General features: G+C 39.3%; 1 protein-coding gene and 1 long non-coding RNA gene across 5 annotated transcripts in view; one reads left to right on the forward strand and one right to left on the reverse strand.

Annotated features, from left to right (window-relative positions):
• The window catches only part of LOC115948008, a 13,702-nt gene extending 3,964 nt beyond the window's left edge, over nt 1–9,738 (reverse strand). The window contains exon 1 of the long non-coding RNA XR_004081868.1: nt 9,700–9,738. This is a non-coding gene — a long non-coding RNA (uncharacterized LOC115948008). The remainder of the gene's footprint in view (nt 1–9,699) is intronic.
• Nucleotides 7–21,483, forward strand: CCDC66 (coiled-coil domain containing 66). Of its 4 annotated transcripts, none has more exons than XM_005422443.2 (19): nt 7–55; nt 959–1,023; nt 1,771–1,793; nt 2,678–3,095; nt 3,833–3,968; nt 4,140–4,243; nt 5,187–5,305; nt 6,051–6,227; nt 6,965–7,096; nt 9,123–9,373; nt 9,716–9,800; nt 10,596–10,757; nt 12,705–12,852; nt 13,272–13,394; nt 13,954–14,432; nt 15,426–15,463; nt 15,722–15,987; nt 16,406–16,533; nt 21,075–21,483. In XM_005422443.2, exons 1-19 carry the CDS (start codon nt 45–47, stop codon nt 21,153–21,155), a joined length of 2,946 nt encoding a protein of 981 aa, XP_005422500.1. In that variant the 5' UTR covers nt 7–44; the 3' UTR covers nt 21,156–21,483. The 4 variants fall into 4 exon arrangements, with proteins under 4 accessions (XP_005422500.1, XP_030914017.1, XP_030914018.1 ...); XM_031058157.1 differs by having other exon boundaries at nt 13,972–14,432; XM_031058158.1 differs by having other exon boundaries at nt 13,311–13,394.
• The last annotated feature ends 494 nt before the right edge of the window (nt 21,484–21,977 follow it).

Here is a 21,977-nt window from a genome sequence, read left to right on the forward strand (position 1 = left end):
GATGCTCGGGGCTCCGCGGAGCTCCGCGGCCGCCGGGCAGCGCCATGAACCTGGGGTGAGGAGCGGGCGGAACCAGGCAGAACGGGCTGGGCGGGACGGGACGGGACGGGACGGGGCTGTTCGGGGATGCACGGGTCCGGCCCCGCGGAACGCATCGGTTCCGTGCCGGGGTGCGCAGTGCTGCGCGGCCGAGGGAGCGGGAGCGATCTGCGGGACAGAGCCGGGGGCCAGCGACCCTTCCCGTGGGAGAGCCTCGGGACGGGCTCGGGCAGCAGGGCAGGGGTGCGATGCCCAGGACAGCGTTCCGCACCCCCGCACAGCGCCCCTTTCTGAGGTGCCCTTCACAAAGCTGCGTGCGAGCCCGAACTGCGCTGGGTTTTTTCATTGTTAACGTTTTGTAATGAAACGTGAGGATAAAGCGGTATTTGGAGCGCTTATGGTCGTGTTGGATTGTCCCAGCGCACGGAGCAAAGGAAGGCAGTTGGGAATTGACACTGCCATGTTTTTCTCTGCTCCCAAACGCTTCTAACAGCGCTTGTTCCCCTTGCGAAGGTGAATTGTTGTGCATGGAAGCACAACCAAAGGCTCTTTCCAGAATACAGCCCCGATTTGTGATCAGCGCTGGCCTTCCGGGAGGCTTGGTTAGCGATTTGTGATTTGTATTGTTGGATCATTAAGTTCTTGAGGTGTATTGCTCTGTATAACGATATAGAGTGGCACCTTTAGTGTTAAAGATCTACTTTGCAACAAGCACAGTTGTAATAGTGTTTTCAGTATCAATAGAGCTACACCTTCTTCAAGACATGTTGATTTCTTTGTTTTAAGTAACTTCTCAAAACATAGCTTGGGATGTGAAGGACCATTTAGAACAACAGTAATTGTTCTTGTTATGAATGTTCAAATCTTACCATTATCAGATTACTTCATATTTCAGATTCCTCTCTCTCTCATTTTGCAGCGATGGACTGAAGCTCAAAACTGAAGTGCTGGATGGAAAGCCTAGGCTAATTTTAGCTTCTTCTGGTATTTTTTTAATTTAATCTTTAAAGCTTCTTGAAGTTAAATCTAATATCCAAGAGACATAAAGCCCAGCTTTCCTGAAATATTTTGAGATTAGGAAGAATGTTTGCGCATTGTTATTTATAAGTCCTCTCTCACCAGCTCGATTCCCAACAGTAGGTTGATGATGAATTCTGAGTAGTTTGTGCACCAGGGAACAGCTGGCAAACAGTCTCCACTGCTTAGCTTGTCGTTAAAATAAAAAGTTAAGTGCTATTGTGTATCAACTGGCATAACTTGATGGTAATTTCTGTAACTTTATAGCAGGTTACTTGCCAGGATAAAAGAGGCTTAATAATGGCTTAATTTACACAGCATGACATCATTACAATCACGTTTTTAAAGCAGCTTCAGTATTTGTGGTAAACATCTTTAAATTTCAATAAGCAGTTTATTTAGGCCAAATCTCACTACTACCATGTGAGATAATTACTTTCCAGTATAAGTGTTAATAAATTCTATTTCTGTGATTTGTCAGACATAAGTCTCTGCAATAAATTCCAACTTTATGATGTGTCAGACATACATTTCTGTACAAGTCTACTTTTCCTAACTGTTCTGCATAGTCAGGGTAGATGGTATGGGAAAAGTACTTTCCCCCTGATTTACAAAAATCAGATGACTATAATGTTTTACTAATTTCTCAAGATTGTTTTTCAGGGACAAGTTGTTCTTAAATACTTTTGTATGTTTCTGTTTGTTTCCCAAAAGATAAATCAAAGCATGCCATGAAGGTAAGTGTAAAAGTTTTAGAACATACAAATTCACTATTTGTTAACATAAAATTTGAGAAATTGAACTGTATAAATAAATTAATTAATAAATTAAACTGTATAAATTGGAAACGATTCTCTTTATGAAAGAGAAATATGTGCTTATGATTCTCTTTTAACTTGAGGTATTCTGTTGTTTCTCAGGTTTATAATAGCTGTTCAAAAGGATGAATTCAAAGTTTTGTGACTATTTTTACCTTTTCAAAATGCATTAGTTTCCTTGGCCAAGAAGTTAGAGCAGCAGAGGGAATAATTTAAATCAAAACTTTCAGAGACCTTAAAGGAATTCTGGTAAAATAGAGATCTGAAGTGTGTTTAATTTCAAGTTTGGTCATACAGGCTGTCTGTGAGTAAACTGCAATGGGGTGGGTTTGGGAAGGATAAAAAGCAGGAAAAAGCCCCAGTAGACAGGAAATCATTACAAGTGTGCACCAAAGACCTTGGGAAGAATAAAACTTAGTTCATAGTGGCAGAATCAAGACTGAAATACTGCTGGCTGTGTGGTGAAAACATGTACCTATGTGGAGCCAGGAAAGACCTGTTCCATATTCAGAAACACCAAAGTAAAGCAGAATTAATTCTTACTAATTCTTTTAAATGTCATGCTACATTAAGTTATTATTCATACTGTCATTTTGAAATACTCAAATTCAGGTGCTGTGTCCTTTCCCAAAGTTTTCCTGGCACTTGTGAAGATGTTTAATTAGTTTATACAGAGTTACTACTGATGGAACAGAAAAGAAAAATGATACTTATTTTCTTTGTTGCTTCAATCTTGTTTTCATTTGTTACAAATACAATTTTTTCCTAATTTAATAGATGGTAAAATCTTTTTGCTTTAACAGATGGGTAATAAAGCCAGAGCACCTAAACAGTCATTGAGAATAAAGCACACTGGACTCATCTTGAGGCCAACACAAAATGCTTGTATCAAGCAGGAAAATTTAACAAAACCAAGGAGTGAATCAAGCTTATCAATGACAAAAGGTGAAAAACTGCAAGTTAATAAACACTCCTCACATGAAGCCACAACTAAAAGTTACTCTTTGATTTTCCAAAGAGATAAGACAAACAGATATCCTGATTCAGAGGATCATAGTGTTGTGAAAAAAACTAAGCACAAACCTCAAGCCCCACCTGTATCAGCTGAAGACTTAAAAAGTCTGGTGTGTTTAACACAAGCACAGCTTCAACAGATTTTGATGATTGTTAAAGAAGGAAGAAGCATCTCTGAGACTCATAATGAAAAGCAAGAGGAAATGGGTAAGATACCAGCCATTGGATGCATTTGTTCCATGGAAACAGAGCAAAATGGGAAAACTTAACTTGGAGTTGATAATTTCAGGCTATTTGCACATTGTAGAGATGTTCCACTTATGTTGGATGTTCTCAGACAAAATACTGCAACAAACATTGTCACAGTTCCATGCAAAATAAAAACCATCTTACACTGGGGGGAAAAACATAGAACTGCACTGTACCACTGCCCAAGGAGAAGGGCCCTTCTGGTTTGTGAAGAGTTCAGGCTTTTCCTCTGTGTCTCAAAAGCAGTTCTGCCATTTTCCTGTGGCCAAAGATGGATTTCTGTCTTTCAGCCTAACTGGACTGTTAATGGTGAATAGTATTTTTCTCTTCCCCTCCCCAGTTCTCACACTCAGAAGTGTGAGAGCTGTTGCTTAGCTTCCTTTATTGCATCCTTCCTCCTGTTGGTGGATGTGTGGAGAGGGTCAGCTTTTGCACCAAGAATAAGACATCCTGCAATTAATTAGCACCCCAAACTCTGAGCCCTTTCCAAGAATAAGTGATTACTACATCTAGCATTTGAAAAATACCCTGTGAAAGTCTAACTTACGTGCCTTAACTACATAAGCAGGGCTGAAACCACTTTTGTTAGATTGTGGGGAATCTGCGAGCCTTTGCTGCTCTCAGAGTATTTACTCAAAGCTGAAGCAAGTTTAGTGGCTATATATACATTTTTATATATTTATGTTCTACCACAGCTACTAATGAGGAATCAGAGGAAAATGTTATAGCATCACTCCAAAAAGATTGTGAAGTGTCCCCAGTTCCAGATGAAGCAAACTCTGATTCAGACAGGAAGCAAGAAGCACGTCCACAGCCAGGAGAGAATGTTATGTAGGTACACTTGTGTTACTGTGTACAAAAATTGTGTCTCCAATAAAGGATCATATCATATGTTCTTAATAACATAAATATTTTTTATAAATACTAATTAAAAGGTTACCTCTAAAATTTAACAGATCAGCTTTCTAGATAAAAATCTTACCCCTCCTTCCTTTTCTCTAGAAAGGATTCATGGAAACCTGCTGACTTGTTTAGTACCTTGGGTGAAAGAGAAGGGGAGAAAGCCTTATTGGAACTTAAAAAGGCCCAATGGAAGAAGGAATTAGGTATTTATGATGTATAAAATACATTTTTGATATATTTATATTACACTCAGGATGCCAAGAATTTGGTATTCCTTATGCTCTTTTTAAATTTACCTAGATCAGTACAGTTGCTACAAATTGAAAAGTAAATTATAAGTCTCCAAAACAGATTAAGATTCTTGAATTTCAAAAGTTTATCCAATGATTATAAATTCTTGCAACAAACACTTCTTTGCCAATTAAATATTATCTCAAATATATTGTTGTGCTTTGTACTTTAGGTGCTACATGCCAGCAGTTTTGTCACATTCTGACAGTAATTGACAGCCATTATCATTAAAAAATTCATTTGGTTTTTAATGGGAGCAGCATGACCCCAATCTACAAGCATGACTGAGTGTATGAAATTGCAGTTTCAACTTGAGAGTTTCCAGTCCAGCCCCATCACCAATCAAGGGGAATCTCTGGAGGAAACAAAAACTGCTCAATACAGCAGTAAATTCTCTCTGACAAATTAAGCTTTTTATGATTCACATGGAGGAGTGCTGTGTTTTGGTTTGAAATTGGATTTAGACCATTTGGTTTCAAGCTTTAATTCTGCATTGTCAGTAGCTTCCATTATGGCTCCATTGGTTTTAATAATATTAAAGTAGATCAAGACTGGTGTAACAAAATGGAGAGAGTTCACGTACTTGGTTGTTTGTTGGTTTTCCCGGGAAAATTGTTACTCCAGTGTTTTTTAGTCTCCCCAGAGAGACTCCCCACTTACCTCTGCATCCCTGGGCAGATGCCCATTTTGCTTTTAAGAGCAAGGTCCTGAGGGATTGATCACACTGATGGGTGACAACTCGTGTCCATTTCACAGTCCAAGTGACAGGGAATACATGCATTGCTGACTTTTTTTTTTAACTGTTAAATGTTTGCAATAGGAATTCTAGTAAGAGGTTGATTTTGTTTGTTTAAGATGAACAAGTAGCACTGAAGAAGAAGCTGAAAGAAACTTTGGAGGGAGAGGTGGGTTATTTCTGGGCAAAACTTGGCAGTAAGAAAACCCCTGAAGTGGAAACACCTGACCCAGACCAGGTAAGACTGTCTATAAACAAAAGAGTACAGTTTCCACAGCACGGTTGCAGAACAGTTTAACTTCTAATTCATAGAAGATTTTATTTTCTGTACAAATCCTCTAGAATCCAATATTGGTGGTGCTTTAAGCCTTCTCAGGGCATGAATTGCTGCAGCTCCCCAGTCCACACTTAGTTGTTGCTCCAGGTCGTAACTTTTCAGTTTAAGATCCTTAGAGCAGGAACAGCCCTTTCCTGTCCCTCCATTTGGATTCCTGACTAAAAAGTATAAATCTTTTCCTGTTCTGTTTGGGGGAATAGTCTCAAACGTAATTCCTGGCTATATAGTTATGTACATTGTTCATGAGCTCTCACAGATATTTGATTGCTTACATAATGAGCATAGCCAGTATGACATCTAGCTTTTTAAAAAGCTGTAATTCTGAAATCAGTGTGTTAGATAAATGCATTATACTCACAAGAGACTTCTCCAATGAAAATTATTGCTGTTAAACAGAAGTTAGTAATTTCTTTCGGCAAAAGCAACTTGCACTTTTTTGTGGCACATTCAGCATTCCTAGCAAAGTTTTGACTCTGTCTTAAAAGAATTTGTTTCAATCTACATAATTGATAAATAGTGGATAAATAATGCTTAGTTACAAATATGGGCTGAGGTTTTAATGAACAGCAGCTTCTAGAAGTATAATTTTGTTAACAAACAAAACAGGTGAACTAAATAAGTCTTAAAATGGTCCCTTTGCTTGCAGACAGTGCTTCCAGCTGACTCAGTTCATGGCACTGAGGAGAGCTCTGCCTGTACAGCTGCTTTTGCCACAGAGGCTGATGGAGCTGCTCTGAATGTTCCAAGAGCTCCAGCTGGGCAGTCTTCTGATTCCAGTCCTTCTGACTTTCCAGCTGGCAGTTGCACAGCATTGCCTTTCAGGGTAAGATCTTTAACTGTATGCAGTGTATTTTTACTTATTTATTAACTGTAAATGTTTGTCTCAATAAGTTCTTTTAAACCAGAAGATTTCCTTAGACCTTTTTGCTGTGCATAAATAACTTTGTCTGAATGAATGTTTACCAAAATACCAATGCTTTGAAGACAGCACTTCCTTCCAGGTTGATGTGAAGAACAGTACTAGAGGTGTAACATGCAGTATTAGTTAGTTTTTAAGTGCTGAAGAAATAGAGAGGTGGAACCTATACAAAATAAATTATATTGATAGCAGAAGGTTCAAGAAGTAGGTCTTAAATTATGGCTGGTAGGCAGAGATTGAAGAGATTTTTTTTGTCAGATGGCATTGGAAGTTCTCAGTGCCACTGGAGCTTGTTAAATAGTACAGAGATCCCTTAAGCAGAAACAGAAGAATGGAGATGGCAGCTCCTTAATTTGAGGCAGATCACTGCTAATTAGATTGTGGTGCTGAATCTGCCTGGAACACAGACTGACAAATAAGTAGGGTTTTCTGGAGTTCAAGTTAGAGTCATATTCAGAATTCATCTTTCTATCAGCAGCCAGATACTTGCTACAGTTACAAAGTTACATCCTTTTATTGTGCTAGAGAAAGGCCCAGTTTTGCTCACCCACTGAAGGCAGAACTTTCTGCCAAGTCCTTATTGTGTAGCTAGAGAAGATACTTAATTTTTGGTAGAAAAACTAGCAGTTATCTTATTTCAGGAAGCTGTGCCACAGGAGCGACCTTTCAGTGCTCTGAAACATGAGCAACAGAAGAAGTGGCTTGAAGAGTTGGACAAGCAGAAGGAAGAAGCTAAACTACGAAAATTAGAAGAAAAACTTAATTTATCAAAGGTATCTGTGGTTTAGAGAAGTCTTTCTCTATTTTTGTTTTAAGAAATAAAAAATTAAATTAGTGAAGTGGCAACAAAGATGAAATTTTGTGCAGCATGTCTAGGTTTTCACCATAAGGGTGCACTTACTGAACATTGAGCCACTGGCTGGTCAGTATTTCAGTGTCTGGTATGTTAGAGGGCTTGCTGCAGGGATGGAGACAGTGGCAGCATCACCAAAAATCGGGGAGAAAATAAAACCCTCTGGCACTATATTTGAAGTGAGAAAGAATCAGGCATTACTTTATTTTCTGGCCAGGATGTGCCAAGGAAAATATTCCAAACACATGTTTTTGCAGGATTTTCCCCCAAACTTTACACAGTCAAAACCCATAGAGATGGGGTGGTTTTAAGTTAATTGGGTTATAATTAAGCAACCTCCAGTATTCAGTTTCCCACTGGATCCTAATCTCCTTGCCACTGGTGTTAATTAGATTTTCATTCTTACCAGATGTCTCCAATTCTGCCAAAGGCAGCATCTGAGGATAGATGTTTTTAGATGGCCACTAATGTTTTGTTGATGTTCCATCGATGGCCTTTTATCTTTCTGGGTATCTTTGGTCTACTCCTAGTCTGTTGCTATCTTCAGCCCATCTCCTTAGAGTAATGCTACATCTCCTAAAAATGTCCAAAAATTCCTTTCCCCAAGGCCAAGTCAAGCCTAACTAGAGAGACAAAATAAAAGTTTTCAAGTTATATTGTTTCCAGCAGTAGTAGTTTCTTTCTCTTTCCCACCATGTGTAGAAGCCCTTGGATTTGCAAGGTGGTGTAGAGACCATGGCTAGAGACTTTGGAAAAAGAAAATTTGTGGAGACTGCAGGAGGTGAGAAAAGAGAAACTGAGTACAATGTGTTGCAGTGATGGCAAAATCCTGTTTCTAGAAATATTTTTTTTAATACACACACATAGTCATGCAGCTATAAAAAAGTTTAAAAGCAAGCACTTTTCCAGAAAGTATGGAAGAAAATAGCCTTACCTTTACCCCTCAAAGCCAGCCTTGCTGCCAGAGGTGGTTACAGACCTGCACACAACACAAATCTTGTCCTTTCCCAAGTTGCTGAGGGGATCAGGCTTCCTTTGTAAACCGAGCTTTAACTGTGAAGGGAACACAGCTGGGATATGTTCCTTCATTAGCTGCCTTGTTAATTGGGTAGGTGTGCTGTGGAAGGAGGGCTGCAGGCACCAGGGAGTCACCCTTTCCTTTTTTTCATGAAAATATAGTAGCAGTATGTTTGTGCTTACCAGGTGTTAGTGCTCAGGAACACATAATCACCGAATGATTATATGCAGGTGCTTTTATTGAAGAGCTCTGGGTGTCAGGGCTACAGACCCAAATCTGACTCCAACATGGGTTTGGGATGAATACGTTTTTATACCCTTATCCTTATATAACTACATATTAATTATTAAACTTATATTGTTCTATTGTATACATTGATCTCATCCAAGCATGGATTCTTGTAATTTCCATCAAACCCGCCAAATATCATTTCTCATGATTCCTGTTACGATTAAACAATAATTATATCCAATTACCAAACAATCATCACATTTAACAACCATCATTTATCATGCAACAATTGTATCATTTATCATTGCCATTAAATGATTATACAGGTGCAGTTTCACGTGATCCAGTAAAGCCTAACATTTTCCCAGGGACTACCCTAACATTTTCCCAGGGCCTACCAGGCCCAACCTTTCTTTCTAACTCCCCTGAATATCCCGTAATTTTAGAAACATTTTATCCCTATGCTATCACAGGTATGCATCAGCATTATAATCTGTGATTTGACTTGCATTTTAATTGTCTTCTCACTTAAGGAATTAACTGCTGTCTGCATTGTAGCTTTTCAGATGTTCCTGGTGTACAAAATGTGTATTGTCTGTTTTATTAACCACACTTTACACTTTATAGACACAGTGTAACTGAATGCTTTTTCTTTTTTTTTCTTTTCTTTTTTTGTTGTTGCCTGATACTTATTTAGGTAGAAGAGCATGACAGATGGGAAATGCATTTTGATTCTTTTAAGAACCACTTTAATGCTAATGCACAACACCCCTTAAATGGAATGCACAGAAAGCCTGAAAGTCTTTCCTTGTCACCTGACCCCAAGGACCCGACTGCTTTCATTCACCCTTTGTCCCCTGCAGCTTTAGGCAACGTCATGCCCTTACAGATGGGAGCTGCAGAAAAAGCTGCTAAAAATGGTGCTTTGGAACAAAGTCAGAGAGTCAGGTGAGTGAGCTTTGTAACAGTAATTATTTTCCCAGCCAGTACATTTATGGTACCTCCTCAAAAAAAAAAAAATAAAACAACAAAAAAAAAACCCAAAAAAACCTGTTGTTTCACTGTTGAAAGGCACAAGTGCTGTCAATGTTTGCTAATGAAATTTACTGCAGATAACCTTACGTTGTTCCTTAATGAAAAGGATTTCCTAATCTATGAATTAATTTATATATTAACTTATAATTAACAGAATGACCTCAATATGAAAATGCAACCTAACCGATTCTAATTAAGGAAGGCTTAAGGATTATTTTGTCATGATTAGAAACACTGACCTGTCCCTCTGTTCAGTTTCCTCCGTTCCATGACGGCTCTGCTGGACCCTGCACAGATTGAGGAGAGGGACAGGAGGCGGCAGAAGCAGTTGGAACATCAGGTACACCTGGGTGTTAAAGCCTCACGCTTGTTTAATAAGCAGAAAGGATGAAAGGTAATGTCTCATGAATAAAGCATGAGATTTAATACCAGAACCAGGGGGGGCACTTGACTTTTACACTTCAGATGACATGTGCGTTGTTTGGCAGTATTTCCTTCAGTCAGACTCTACAATTCTCTTTCAATATTTGCACAAGATTATTGCACTTCTGTTACTGAATTCCTGCCTCAAATAAAGGTACAGTTCAGTCCTTAGAGCTCTAGCAGGTTTGTGTGCATTTTTCTTCAGTCTGCACTGTTATAAGGAGGAGAAATCTGATATTTACAGATTCCCACTCCATGAAACTTTAGTTTTTTATCTACTTCACTAACATTTACCTAACCTCTGTGGCACCCTAACAATGTGTGTCTCTAGCACGGTGTGAAAAAGTCTCAATATAAGTGTAGAGACTCTTCTGATCACACTGTTACTCTGCTGGATCAAACTCCTGGATTACCAGGAGCTTTTTCACCAATAAGGTGAAAATCAAACCTTCATCTCTCTACAAGAATAAAAAAAGTATTTTCTAAAACATAAAAAGCTCCTTTTTTCTATCTGAGTATTTCAGACTGCTCAATTGGGCTGGTGGTTTTCCAGAAACAAAACCAGGAGTGTTTGAAATAAATTATCTTCAGGTTTTTTTTTTTCACTTGTCCAAATCCAATCCTACACATATACAAAAATACATTAATAAATACCTTACAATATGTTAATGTTGTATCTTTTACTTTGTCCTTTTTTTTCTGATCCTGCCAGAAAGCAATAATGGCTCAGGTGGAAGAAAAACGGAAGCAGAAACAACTGGAGGAAGAGCAGAGAAAATGGGAAGAGCAACAGGAGGAGCTGCGCCTGGCACGAGAAAAAGCACAGCTGCAGAAACAGTTTGAAGAAGAAATGCTGAAACAAAAACAAAAGGAGGTGGGGCTTGGATTATCTTAGTGCAGATAGTCAGTGATAACATTGAATTTTGAGTTCTTGTTCCTCACCTGCAAAATTTTGCTCATCATTTTGAAAATGAAAACTATCCAAAATGTAGAGTTTCTTAATAAATATACAACACCATACAAGAATAAGGCCAGATTCTTTTTTTGAACAAGGGCCTTTTCAGAAGAGAAATTATAAGAACTGGCAAAACCAGAAATGTAATTGTAAATAGTGCAGAAACATCTATTTTAAAATGCAAATTTAAAATTTAAAAATACCTCGAAGCATGTGGTCCAGTTCTTGTTGTCAGTAACTTGATGCTTTTAAGGTGCTTCAGTACCATGAAGTTCATCCAAGTGAATGTGCTTTCAGTCTGAATTAAAGACTTCTTAGGATATAGTCTGAAAAAGACATTTTAAAAGTCGTTGAGGTTCTCCATCTTTCCCCTGCATAGCTGTTGCTGAGCTTTACACAGTGGTTTCGTATAAAAGTTAAACCAAAGGTATGTTTTTACCTTTGGTAAATACAGATTTTGCATTTCTATCTCTCCTTTAACCCCTGTGGAAGGTTAAACACTTGGTCTTGTTATAAATTTATTGTAGAATTTATAGTTCCTTAGCCAATCATGAACACTTAGCCAATCGTGAAGCCAATTATAAAATGTATTAATTAAAGCAAGCGATAGCAAGCAAGTACAGCGCTGGGTCCGGCCGCTACCCACGGCTGACAACTGCCCGTCAGTTCATCGCTCTTGTATCTCCCCTGCATACGTCGTCTTTTCCGGTGTGCTCTGCGGCTGCGCAAGTTGTTGCTGGGGAGTCTTACTCTGCCTTTTGGTGGTCATGTCGAGGAAGGCTTCCATCTTCATCTTCAGCCGTGGCGCTGAGTCTGCAATAGCTTTTCTATATATGGTTATGTGCTTTTTGGTTACACAATATGATTTTGCAAGCTATGGACTTTTAGCAACTCAATTTTGCAATCTAATCTTATGGCCTTGCGGTTTCTTGCTACAGTAACTGATTTTGCAAGCTAGCCTAACGGCTTTGCAGTTTCTTGCTATTTATATAATTCTTAGTTTCTTCACATGGACTTAGTCGCAGTTTGATGAACAAAGATTAATCCATAACAGTCTGATGTTTCATTCTTCCTTTTGGAACAGCAGAGCTATTACTGTTTGCTTCCTCTTTGGAAAAGTAGCAGATTCCGTGGTGCCATAAGACAAGGTGATTCCAGAAACAGTCTTCTCCAAGCCTGCAGAAATGTGGATTGCTGATTTCTCTGCATTCTCTGGAAGGAAGTGTGTAGCATCTGCCTGTAGATGCTTGAACAGACTGATTCAACATGGGGAAAGTCATCCTCTGTAATTGCTCAGCTCCTTTGGTGTGACAGCACCAGTTGTTCTTTCCAACTGCAAATGCAGGAGGGAGTGGGATCAGCTGCTAATAACAGTTGAGAAATGAGATTTTCCTTGGCCCAGTCTCCTGCACCTTGAACCCACTGAGTCAGGGAGCTGTAACCCCCTGACATTTGCTGGGGAGCTTTTACTGTCTCCTTCCTGTGCAAGTAGGAGTAAGGTGGGCTTTATTACTTTTATTTGGGCTCCTTTCATTTCATTAAACCACATGTTACAGGAAGTCACAGATGGCTGACATCAGATGGCATCTAGAAAAAGAGGAATTTATTAGAAGGGAAATAAATGCTCATTTTTTAATGCTAAGACTGAAGATCTTTCATTAGTACAGCAGAGGTTCTGAACTTATAATCATAGAAATTATAGGTTACATACTGTACTTAACTGGTTTTCATTTTGAAAAAAAAATAGTTTCCCTAAATAAAAATACATATAAACTTTGAGGATTCTATGGTCATTAAATAATCCAATTGATTTTATTCTCAAAATAAATAATCACATATTTACCTTTTCTTTTTTTTTTATGAAAGGAACTTGCAACTCTAAAAGCCAAAGAGCTTTATCAAACAATGGAGAAAGCTCAGGAGTTAGCGCAGGGATCAAAAAAAGACCAGCACATTCCAGACTTGGCTCAGAAGGCACATGACATTTCAGAACTTCAGAACAGTCTTGGTGGTGGCAAGTATAAATCTCACACTCAGTTTGCCTGTTCCTTTGGTGGTTGAAAGTTGTTTCTGGGATTGGGGTGGTTTTTTTGGTTTTTGTTTCCCTGTCTGAATTTGGGTCACAAACCAAATTTCATTACAATTTATTTACCTTTCAAACAAATGTAAGTGTTAACTCCTATGGAGAATATTGTGTTTTAGTAAGTTTCAAATACTGTATTACATAAAGGAAGAAATGCAGAGCTATTGGCAGGAATTCACAGGAATATTCAGCCCTGTGCTGTCAGATTTCCAGTGGAAAAGGGAGAGCATTGGCATTTGGACCACAGTTCTCAGTATTGCTTTGAGCTCTAAACCACAACAGTCTGATAACTGTAGCATAGTTTAAATTGAACATGAGTTACTAAATGGAACAACTCTACCCCTTTTCAGGTGATACAGAGTTTGACAACTGTAATTCTGGCATTTCAGCACAAAGTCCTGATTTCCCTGGAGGTGTGGACAGCCCCCCTGAGCTGCAGGGCTCCCCTCGGAAGGACACGGCGGTGCAGACAGGTACAGAGCCCACACCTCACCTACTCTGGGACCTCCACACTGGCAGGGGGGGCTTGTTTGTCTAACTGAGCCACATCACTGACACTCCCAGGGAATAAAGCTGGAAAGTAATACTTGCACTGACACAGTCATGTCGGTGTGTCACAGTGTGCCACTTTATTCCTCTATTTATCACTATTTATTCTTCCAGTGTACCACTTTATTCCTCTATCACTATTTATTCTTCTAAATAAATGATATTTCTGTATAGTTGTTACTTAGCAGTTACAAATCCCATAGTCTGGAATACTGTGTCAACTTAGGGTCACAAGCCATGTAGGTCTAAATTTTTAAGGTAACTTGATTTGGTTCTCCAGTCTTCTGTGTTTTATCCCTCTCTCACTGAGTTTGCTTCTACAGTTCCTGTCTTCCACAGAAAAAAAAAGAATAAAAAAGCATTATAAAACTGTAGCAACCATTTTAAAAATAAAATAAGTAATGGTAGATTGATACATATACGGAAGTCAACCAAGTAATTTGAATAGCTCAGACTTGGAGTTAAAATACAGGTTTTTTTTAGATTGCTTTAATACTTCAGCATACACAGAGTCAGCTGAGGAAAGAACTGCACGTTGTGAATCGCCTGATATTTCCATAGAATATAAAGAAATGTCTAACAGCAAAAAATACCAGAAGGAAATGCAGTATATGGATAAAAATAAACTTCCAGGAAAAGGGACTGGTGGTGTTTACAGTGATCTATACGAGCAATATGCAAGAAAAGAAAGACACATGAAATCTTCAGAAAAATACAGCAAAAGACCTGACTGGAACATCAACAAGCCTGGGAAAAGATATATTCCAGCCTCAGAAAGGTACCCCAAAGCTCTGCAGAAACAGAGGGAGGAGAACAAGGTGCGCCGGCAAATGGAGCTGCTGCAGCTGCTGGAAAGGAACAGCCCTGGGCAGCTGAGTGTGAGAAGGGCAGGGCACTCAGCCAGGTCGGCCTCACCCCGGGAAGAAACAGCTGGGAAGAGTAAGGGCCACAGAGGCAGAAAGGTGGGTCACTGTCTGGCCTTTGAGAACAATGGTGTGTTTTTAGAACTCTTGTTCCTCACAGTTTTGCCTGGGTGGGAGTTCAGTTATGTAACTGGAGCAGTGAAATTCTCCTATTGCTCATCCTTATGTCAGCACTCTGTTGTGCATCAGGAGCAGAAGAGCAGACTCAGATTTTGTGACTGAGTTTTTACTGTTATTTCACTGTTCTAAAGTGTTGATTCCTTTTCATTTGCTCACTAACACTGATTCATGATGTAAACAGAGATTAAATGCAAGCAGTGTGCAGGACACAGTGACATCACTGACTTGCTCATTTTTGTGCAGTCATTGTGTTGTGTTGACCCGTGAGGTACAGCAGCCCCTGCTCAGGAAAACGTTTTATTTCTGCAAAGAATTTGGATTACTGAGGATGTACTCCACTGCCACAGAAATGCATCCTTCTTAGTGGAGTCATTCTCCATTTGCAGTAAGCATTATATCAGTAGAGCTTGTGGCTGTAAAAAAGTCTTTTGAAGAAAATACTATCAAAAAAAGTCTTTTGAAGAAGATACTATCAAATATATTTTTAGCTTCTCTCTTGCCCTCTCTCTATATCCATAACTTGTTCACTCTGTATGCATAAACACCTCACTCTCTCACACATTCAAATAACAAAATTCTGGACCTTTCCTTTAATATCTTGGATTGAACTTTTCAGGTTTATAAATTCCTATATTCCAAGGACAGGAGAATAGACATAATATTTTTGGTAGTGCTTAGAGCTTCTAAATTCAGAAAATTGGAGCAAGTCCTCCTGTAATTTGTTGATTTATTTCATGGGCACTACAAGTCTCTTAAATGCAAATCTTTGATGAATACCTTTCTCCTGAACCCAGGTGAAACAAGTCCTTTTGGAATTTCAGAACAAACTTTCTCTGAAAAGTCAAAGCTTTTAATATGAAAGCCACAGAGGTTTTTTTAGTTTTACTTTTGACTTTTTTGGTTTTCTCCTAGGAAGAAAAATTTCATAAGAATCACTTGAATGAAGAAAGGTACGTCAATACTTTGCATTAATGAAATACAGGAATACACTATTACTGAAATGCATGTGCTTTACTTTCCTGATTTTTTTAAAATAATTTAGATACATGTAATTGTCTATTATTAAAGAAATACAGATTGCAGGTATAAAAGCAGAATAAATAAACAAAAATCTTATCCTTCAAAGATTCTTAGTCTCTGTTATTTGAGAAAATCACATTACTGAAGTATTGTTGGAGCTTTTTTCTAACTTCAGTTGTTCCATACAGATCTGAATCACCACCTGTTCCAGCAGTTAGGAACCGATTACTCCACGTACACCAAAGGCAGATGCAGGCTCCTCATTTCGCGGTGTATGAGCAGCTGGGTGGAAGAGAGCAGGACGCCCGGGCAGCCTCGCAGCAGAGCAGCTCCCCCGCCGCCGTCCCCTCGAGCCCGCCCTGGGCGCGGTTCGTGCCCTACGTGCGCACCCGGGAGGTTTTCTGCCTCCCCCCGGAGGCACCGCCGAGCCGGCCCTCGACTCACCACACCCACGGTATGACAGCGCCAGGGAGAGCGAAACCTCGCCCTGCAGTGCTGCTGCTTTAGCTTCTTACTGCACTGTGCAGTAACCTCTCTGTGTCACAGCAGTGCACAGAAAGGCTGTGCAACCAAATTGTACTCGGTATTAAAAAAAAATCAAACCACAAAGTTTTAAAAAATCAGCAAAGCAACAAATATGTTATCAATTTTTTGTTTGTTTACCTTTCATGAAGAATGATTGCACTTTCTTGCTTTACTGTATAGAGATTGGAGTTTAGGAATCTAAGTGTTGTTTGACTTAAAAATAGAGATTATAATCTCAATGGCAACCAACCCCTGATTTTCATAAACTTTCAAAATCTGCTGCTTCAAAATTAAAAGAAAATTAATAAAGAGTTTTACTAATTGATTTGATATATATTTACTTTTAGATTCTTACCAAATGCCACGACAGATTTTTAGCTCAGATCATGTTAGAGATCCGCTTCTAAATCCTGATGCAGTTACAATCAGAGAGAGACAACAAGAAATTCTCAAAGGATTGTCAAAATTACGACAGGTAAGCAAAAATTTATTGGATAATTGTATATGTGTGTGTGTGTGTGTGTGCTGAAGTAAAAATTATCACATCATTATCTTTAATTCTATTTCCATCATTTGATTTATATTTTGGGCCCTGTTGTCTACTTTTGTTCCATTTTACACTAATTTTGTTTTTCACCTCTTGCTTCCAGTCCTTAGAGAGAGAATATGGACTCCTTAGTCCTTAAATCAGCTATGAAACAGTGAAGTCCCTGAGCAAACTTGAAACCAAGAGAAATTACTTTGTTTGTGGCCAGGTTTCTGTGGTTAGGGCTGTTTATAAAGAATGTATCAGTTTCAAAAGAACAGGGTTTTAACACAACACTAGAACCTTGTTAATGAGGTTTCCCCTCTGCTGTTCCCAGGTCAGGACAGAACAGTGGGGTTGGTGGGGTGGTCTCGTATCAGGCCTGGAAAAATACTGGAATTTGCAAACTGGAAGTATGAACACTTAAAAAATCCTTCCAAGACAGCTGCTACTTGTTAACATGTAAAAAGCAAACTCAATATTTGTTATTCAGCCAGGTTTTCTGAAAAGAAAATGAAAATGTGCTTGCTGGCACAGACACAGGAGCTCCTGAGCTAAGGCTGTGGTGTTTGTGTGCATTGTTCTCTCTGTAGTCAGGCACTGGCAATGGCAGTGGTTATCAGAGCCTCAGTGAATTGGACACTGCACCTGTTGGCAGCAAGGTGTGGCCATGGCCACTGAAGCCACAGGTCTGGACATGCACATGAGCACCTCTCTTTTATGCTTCTAAGTGGCCTGACAGACCTGCAAGACAAAAAAATATTTACTTCAGGCTTGCCTTTTCATTTTGAAGAACCTGAAAATAAACATGTACCAGTATCTTCCCTTGCTTTTGAATGGGTCCAAACTAAATGTACCTTATTGCTAGTAACAGGATTTTTCTCTGCCTTCAGAGAGGAAAATTTCATAAATAATCAAAGGGCAGAAAATCTGACAGTGAAGCAGAACAAAATTAACAGTAGTTGAGACTATTGATTACCTCTTGTGCCTTAGAAAGACAGAAGGACTGCCATGTACACTGTGAGAAACAAAGCCCACTCTTAAATTCTTAAGAGTTTCAATAAATGATAATAAGGGATAATTATAAAGCAAAAGTTACAGGCTTGGGTGCATGGCAAAGCTAGTGGCACACCCACTTCCTCAGCTCACAGTCTTTTATACTGTTACAGTTGCATTACTTCCTCAAATGCCTGCCAGTTTATTTTGAGCTCATTGACTACAATCTTCCTTCAAATTTTTGCAGCATTTGCACAATTCAGTAGTTGCAGATGTCAGCAGTCTAGGATGGTCTTTGGATGCCACTTTTATGCTTGGTAGTTTTCCTTTTAGGGTCTTTGCTCTCCACTTTATGATATCTTAGATGTACATTTTGCAATAGCCAGCATATCTTAAAATACATATTTCACAAGCCCGCTTACATCTTGTGAAAGCCTTGCTTTCCCTGTTACACTGTCTACAAATGATTACAAATAATTTAAAATCATTAAAAAGCAGTTTTCAATAATTATTTGCAAATAATTACAATTTAATAATTAAAGCAAATAAATTGTAGCAAAAGCCAACTACTACAGAGCCATTTATAATATAGCTACAGTGCTTCAGCAGTAGGTAAACTCCTTGTGCAAAAAAAGGCTCATGACTCTCCCCAGGTCAGTAAGAAAAGTTGTGACCCAAGAACACTGAAAGGCTGTCAGTTTCTAACAGCTTCTACATTGGTTTCACTGGATCTGGTCTTCCCCACTGCTCATTAACATCTTTGCTAAATATCTACAGCTTTGAAGCATTTTGGCTTCTGATCCAAAGGAGTCTACTCCACAGCAGGTACTGCAAAGTAAAGATACCTTTACTGGTGCCAGGGGCATGCAGGGGTCAGCACACCCATCTGCACATCCCAACATTGTTCATTTCACTCCAGCTTTTACACAAATCTGACACCAATCCCTGCCACTTTCTTATCTTGGAGTCCCAGATCTGGGGGTTGGGGCCTTACATAACTTGTGGTTTTCTTCAGCTTACAAATACAACACACCATTCCAATCTAACTAACACAAATAACTACATCTTCCTTTATGACACAGACATCTGCATGTTAGACTTATGGGCCACCTCTACCTATTTCACTGATTACACTCTAGTTCCATATCTGTTCTAGCAGAACCTGTGACTTTGCATCTTCAGTTTTTTGCTGGTACTTTGGGAGTTTTCCACTGGTTATCACTTTCAGCTGGCCAGGGCTAGGTCTTTCTTTGGGAAGCAGTTACAGTTATCACTCCCAGCATACGGTAGGTCCCTCCTTGGGAAGCAGTTACAGTTTGCAGAAGCCCCTCAGCCCTCACCTTGCTGAGAGAAGTCCATGTTCTGTATTTCACTTCACTTAGCAGTGGCATTTTGTTGAAGAGTGAAGCCAGATTCAAGGTACAGCTTGATCCCTGTGCTTGCTGAGGCTACAAAAACCCTGGTTATGTAAACTGGTTAAAGTTGGCAAGCTCAGAGAAGCCACGTGAACTTACAGTCAATTTTGCAGTGGCTAAAAAGTAACAGGTTAGTCTTTCAGTAGATCTTGGTTCTGCAAGAGTTCACTTAAAACATGTGGAGTTCCTTTTTAAATACCCTGCCAGCTGGAGAAGGCATTTAGGACATGAGCTGTTCCATTTCAGTATACCTTGTATACCAAAGTATTGTACTCCTCCTGATGTACAGATGACACCTGTTTTTCTTCAGTTATTTCACTGAGAAAGCATGAATAGTGCAGGATTTTCTCTGAAATACAAAAAGCTGAGTTTTCTGTTTCAGAAGATAATCTAGTCTTGCTCTTCTACATTTATATATACATATACAGAGTGGATTGATAGTTTCAGAGTACATACTTAACCTACCTATATTTTCAACATATTTAGCCATTGTTTTGTTTGGGGGAATTCACATAATAGTCACATAATTTCAACCAGTCTTTAGTCTTTGAACTCCGCACTGAGGCAGTGATAAATACAGCTGGGCTGGTGCAGTCAGAGCCCAGTGGGGCTGGCTGACCCAGGCAAAGAGGAGGGAGGGTGAGTCTGTCACTGCATTTGCTACAAGACAGCAAATTCTTCCTGTGTCTCAGGTCACAGCAGGTATAGGAGCTAGCTACAGACTCTTTCCTCACTGAGGAAGTGGAAAAAAGTCAGTGGATAAGCTGAGCAAAGTGAATTATTTGTCCTTTCTTTTTCACAAAGTTTAAGAAAGAGGACTCGCCTCCAGGTCAGTACTACCAGAGCACCCATTGTTCCTGAGGCAGCAGCACTGCCAAGGGCTGCAGGTGACAATGGCTGAGTGGGGACACACCCCACGGCTCTCTGGGGAGGTATTTCCCATTGCTGAGCATCTTTCCAGTACCTGAGCAACCCTTGTGATAAACACTCACCTGCCAGCTCTCAGAGTTATTTGTTCCTCAGCTCTTGGTTTATTTAGGGCAGTTTATTTTATAACTTGGTTTTGTGACATGCTTCTAAGTGCAAAAAAATGCTCTGCAAAAATACTAATTATTGACACAGAGACTGAAAACAGTGACCCATTAATAGAAATAAGCACATCCTGTTGATTAATTAGAAAGCAATTCATCAAGTGATTGAAAGTAGGCAGCTGCTGCCTTAGAAGGAGCCAAAGTGAAGCCTTGCAGGCTGCTCTGCTGACTTTCTTTTGGTGCCACCAGGAATCTGTGCCTAAATTGCTGTAGGAGCTGCTGCCTTGCATTAGGTCTGTACTGAGCTGTGCCAGCAGCCTGTAACTCTTATCTTTGAGAAAGGCCTTGTAACTCCTGAGAAAAAGAATTACCTTTTCTTTTTAAAAAAAACCAAACTTCTATGGTATCAAATTATTTCTGACAAGTCTAAAATAGATGGAGAGCAAGGGGCCAGATATATCAATATATATGATCCTGTTAATTACAGTACAAAAACTTATTTTTAGTTTATGCACATCCTTGTCATACTTCTATCATGTATGACTTGATAGACAGGGATACATTTCCAGGAGGGTTTTTTGTGACAGGTTTTCTCTATCATCAGTACTTACAAGAACCATTGACACGGGAGGAACCTTGAACCTTTTGACAGTTTTCTGAGTCTCCTGAAATGTCAGACACTGGTCTGGTTCCAGTGGCCCTGCTGCCCTTGCTCTGAAGGACATTGTTTGTGTTAAGGGTAAAAGCCAATGCAGAGACAGTGCAGAAAGGGATGAGAAAGTTCCATTTCATACAGTGGAAAAGCCCTTTTTTCCTCTGCATGGTCATCCCTGGAAACTGGCCTGGCTTCCACTGCAGTCACACATCAAAGGCTGCTGTAGAAGTTCCCTCTTCCCTCAGTCTCTGAGGCTTTACTGTTTTTTTCTGAAGTTGTGTACTTTAAAACCATTGGGCCTCAACAAGGAAACTTTTTAACTATGAAACAATGATGCTACATTGGTTCAGGCTGTGTGAGAGGACAGAAGATTCACATTTGTATTTATTTCAGGGCCTCCTGCAGAAGCAGAAGGAGTTGGAGAACACTCTGATTCCCATTGTAGCTCAAGAGAACTTCATGCCACCGTTTTGAGAGGTGCATATGAATGTTCTGAATCGTTAATATGGAAATGCACAGCACTTTGCTACTGTAATTAAGTACAAACCACCTCCAGCTTTTTTATGAAAATTAAATTATGAGAATTTTGATAGATTGCAGGGTTATGTTACATTTTATATTGAAGATAATTTAGACTTATGATGGTTTGTCTAATTAGAATGGTTTTCTCATGCTACTTGAATACAAGTGTCAATTTAATATAAACCACCAAAAACATGGAAGTAAACTGTTACATGGGTTTTTGTAGAACTCCGTGTGTGAATTTTGATAAATAAAAATATTAAGATGTATTCTGAATGGCTTTAGTTATCTTTGTTGGTATTTTTAACTATACAAAACTGCCTGTATTTCAATATTCAGCCACCTTTCAGCCTTACAGTGTGAATATCAACTCAAGTACTCCCAGATGCTAAGACCACAGTTCATCACACCATCTGCTACAATTCATTGATAAAAGGGAGGGTTTTTTTCAGAGAAATTACTTGCCATGCTTGGGGGGAGGGTAAGAAGCTTTACACTAGTCTGGTACTGGTTCTTAAGTTGAATAAATCAGTCCACTGTTTATAGAGGGAAAGAATCAACTTTAGGCAAAAGTCTATGGGTTTTGCTTGTTTTTTAAAAACTGCCCTTTTTAACCAATAATTTTCTCCCAACTAATTTTGTGGATTTAGAGTTATGTAGTTTCAAACACTCACCTGGTACCAAGCACATCTCCCAGAGAAAAGCACAAAAATCAAATTACAAACAGGAAGTCCCCCAAACACAGGACTTGGAGCAACCTGAAGACGAGCACTA

This window comes from Geospiza fortis, unplaced genomic scaffold (genome assembly GCF_000277835.1).
Source record: "Geospiza fortis unplaced genomic scaffold, GeoFor_1.0 scaffold78, whole genome shotgun sequence".
Taxonomy (NCBI): Eukaryota; Metazoa; Chordata; class Aves; order Passeriformes; family Thraupidae; genus Geospiza; species Geospiza fortis.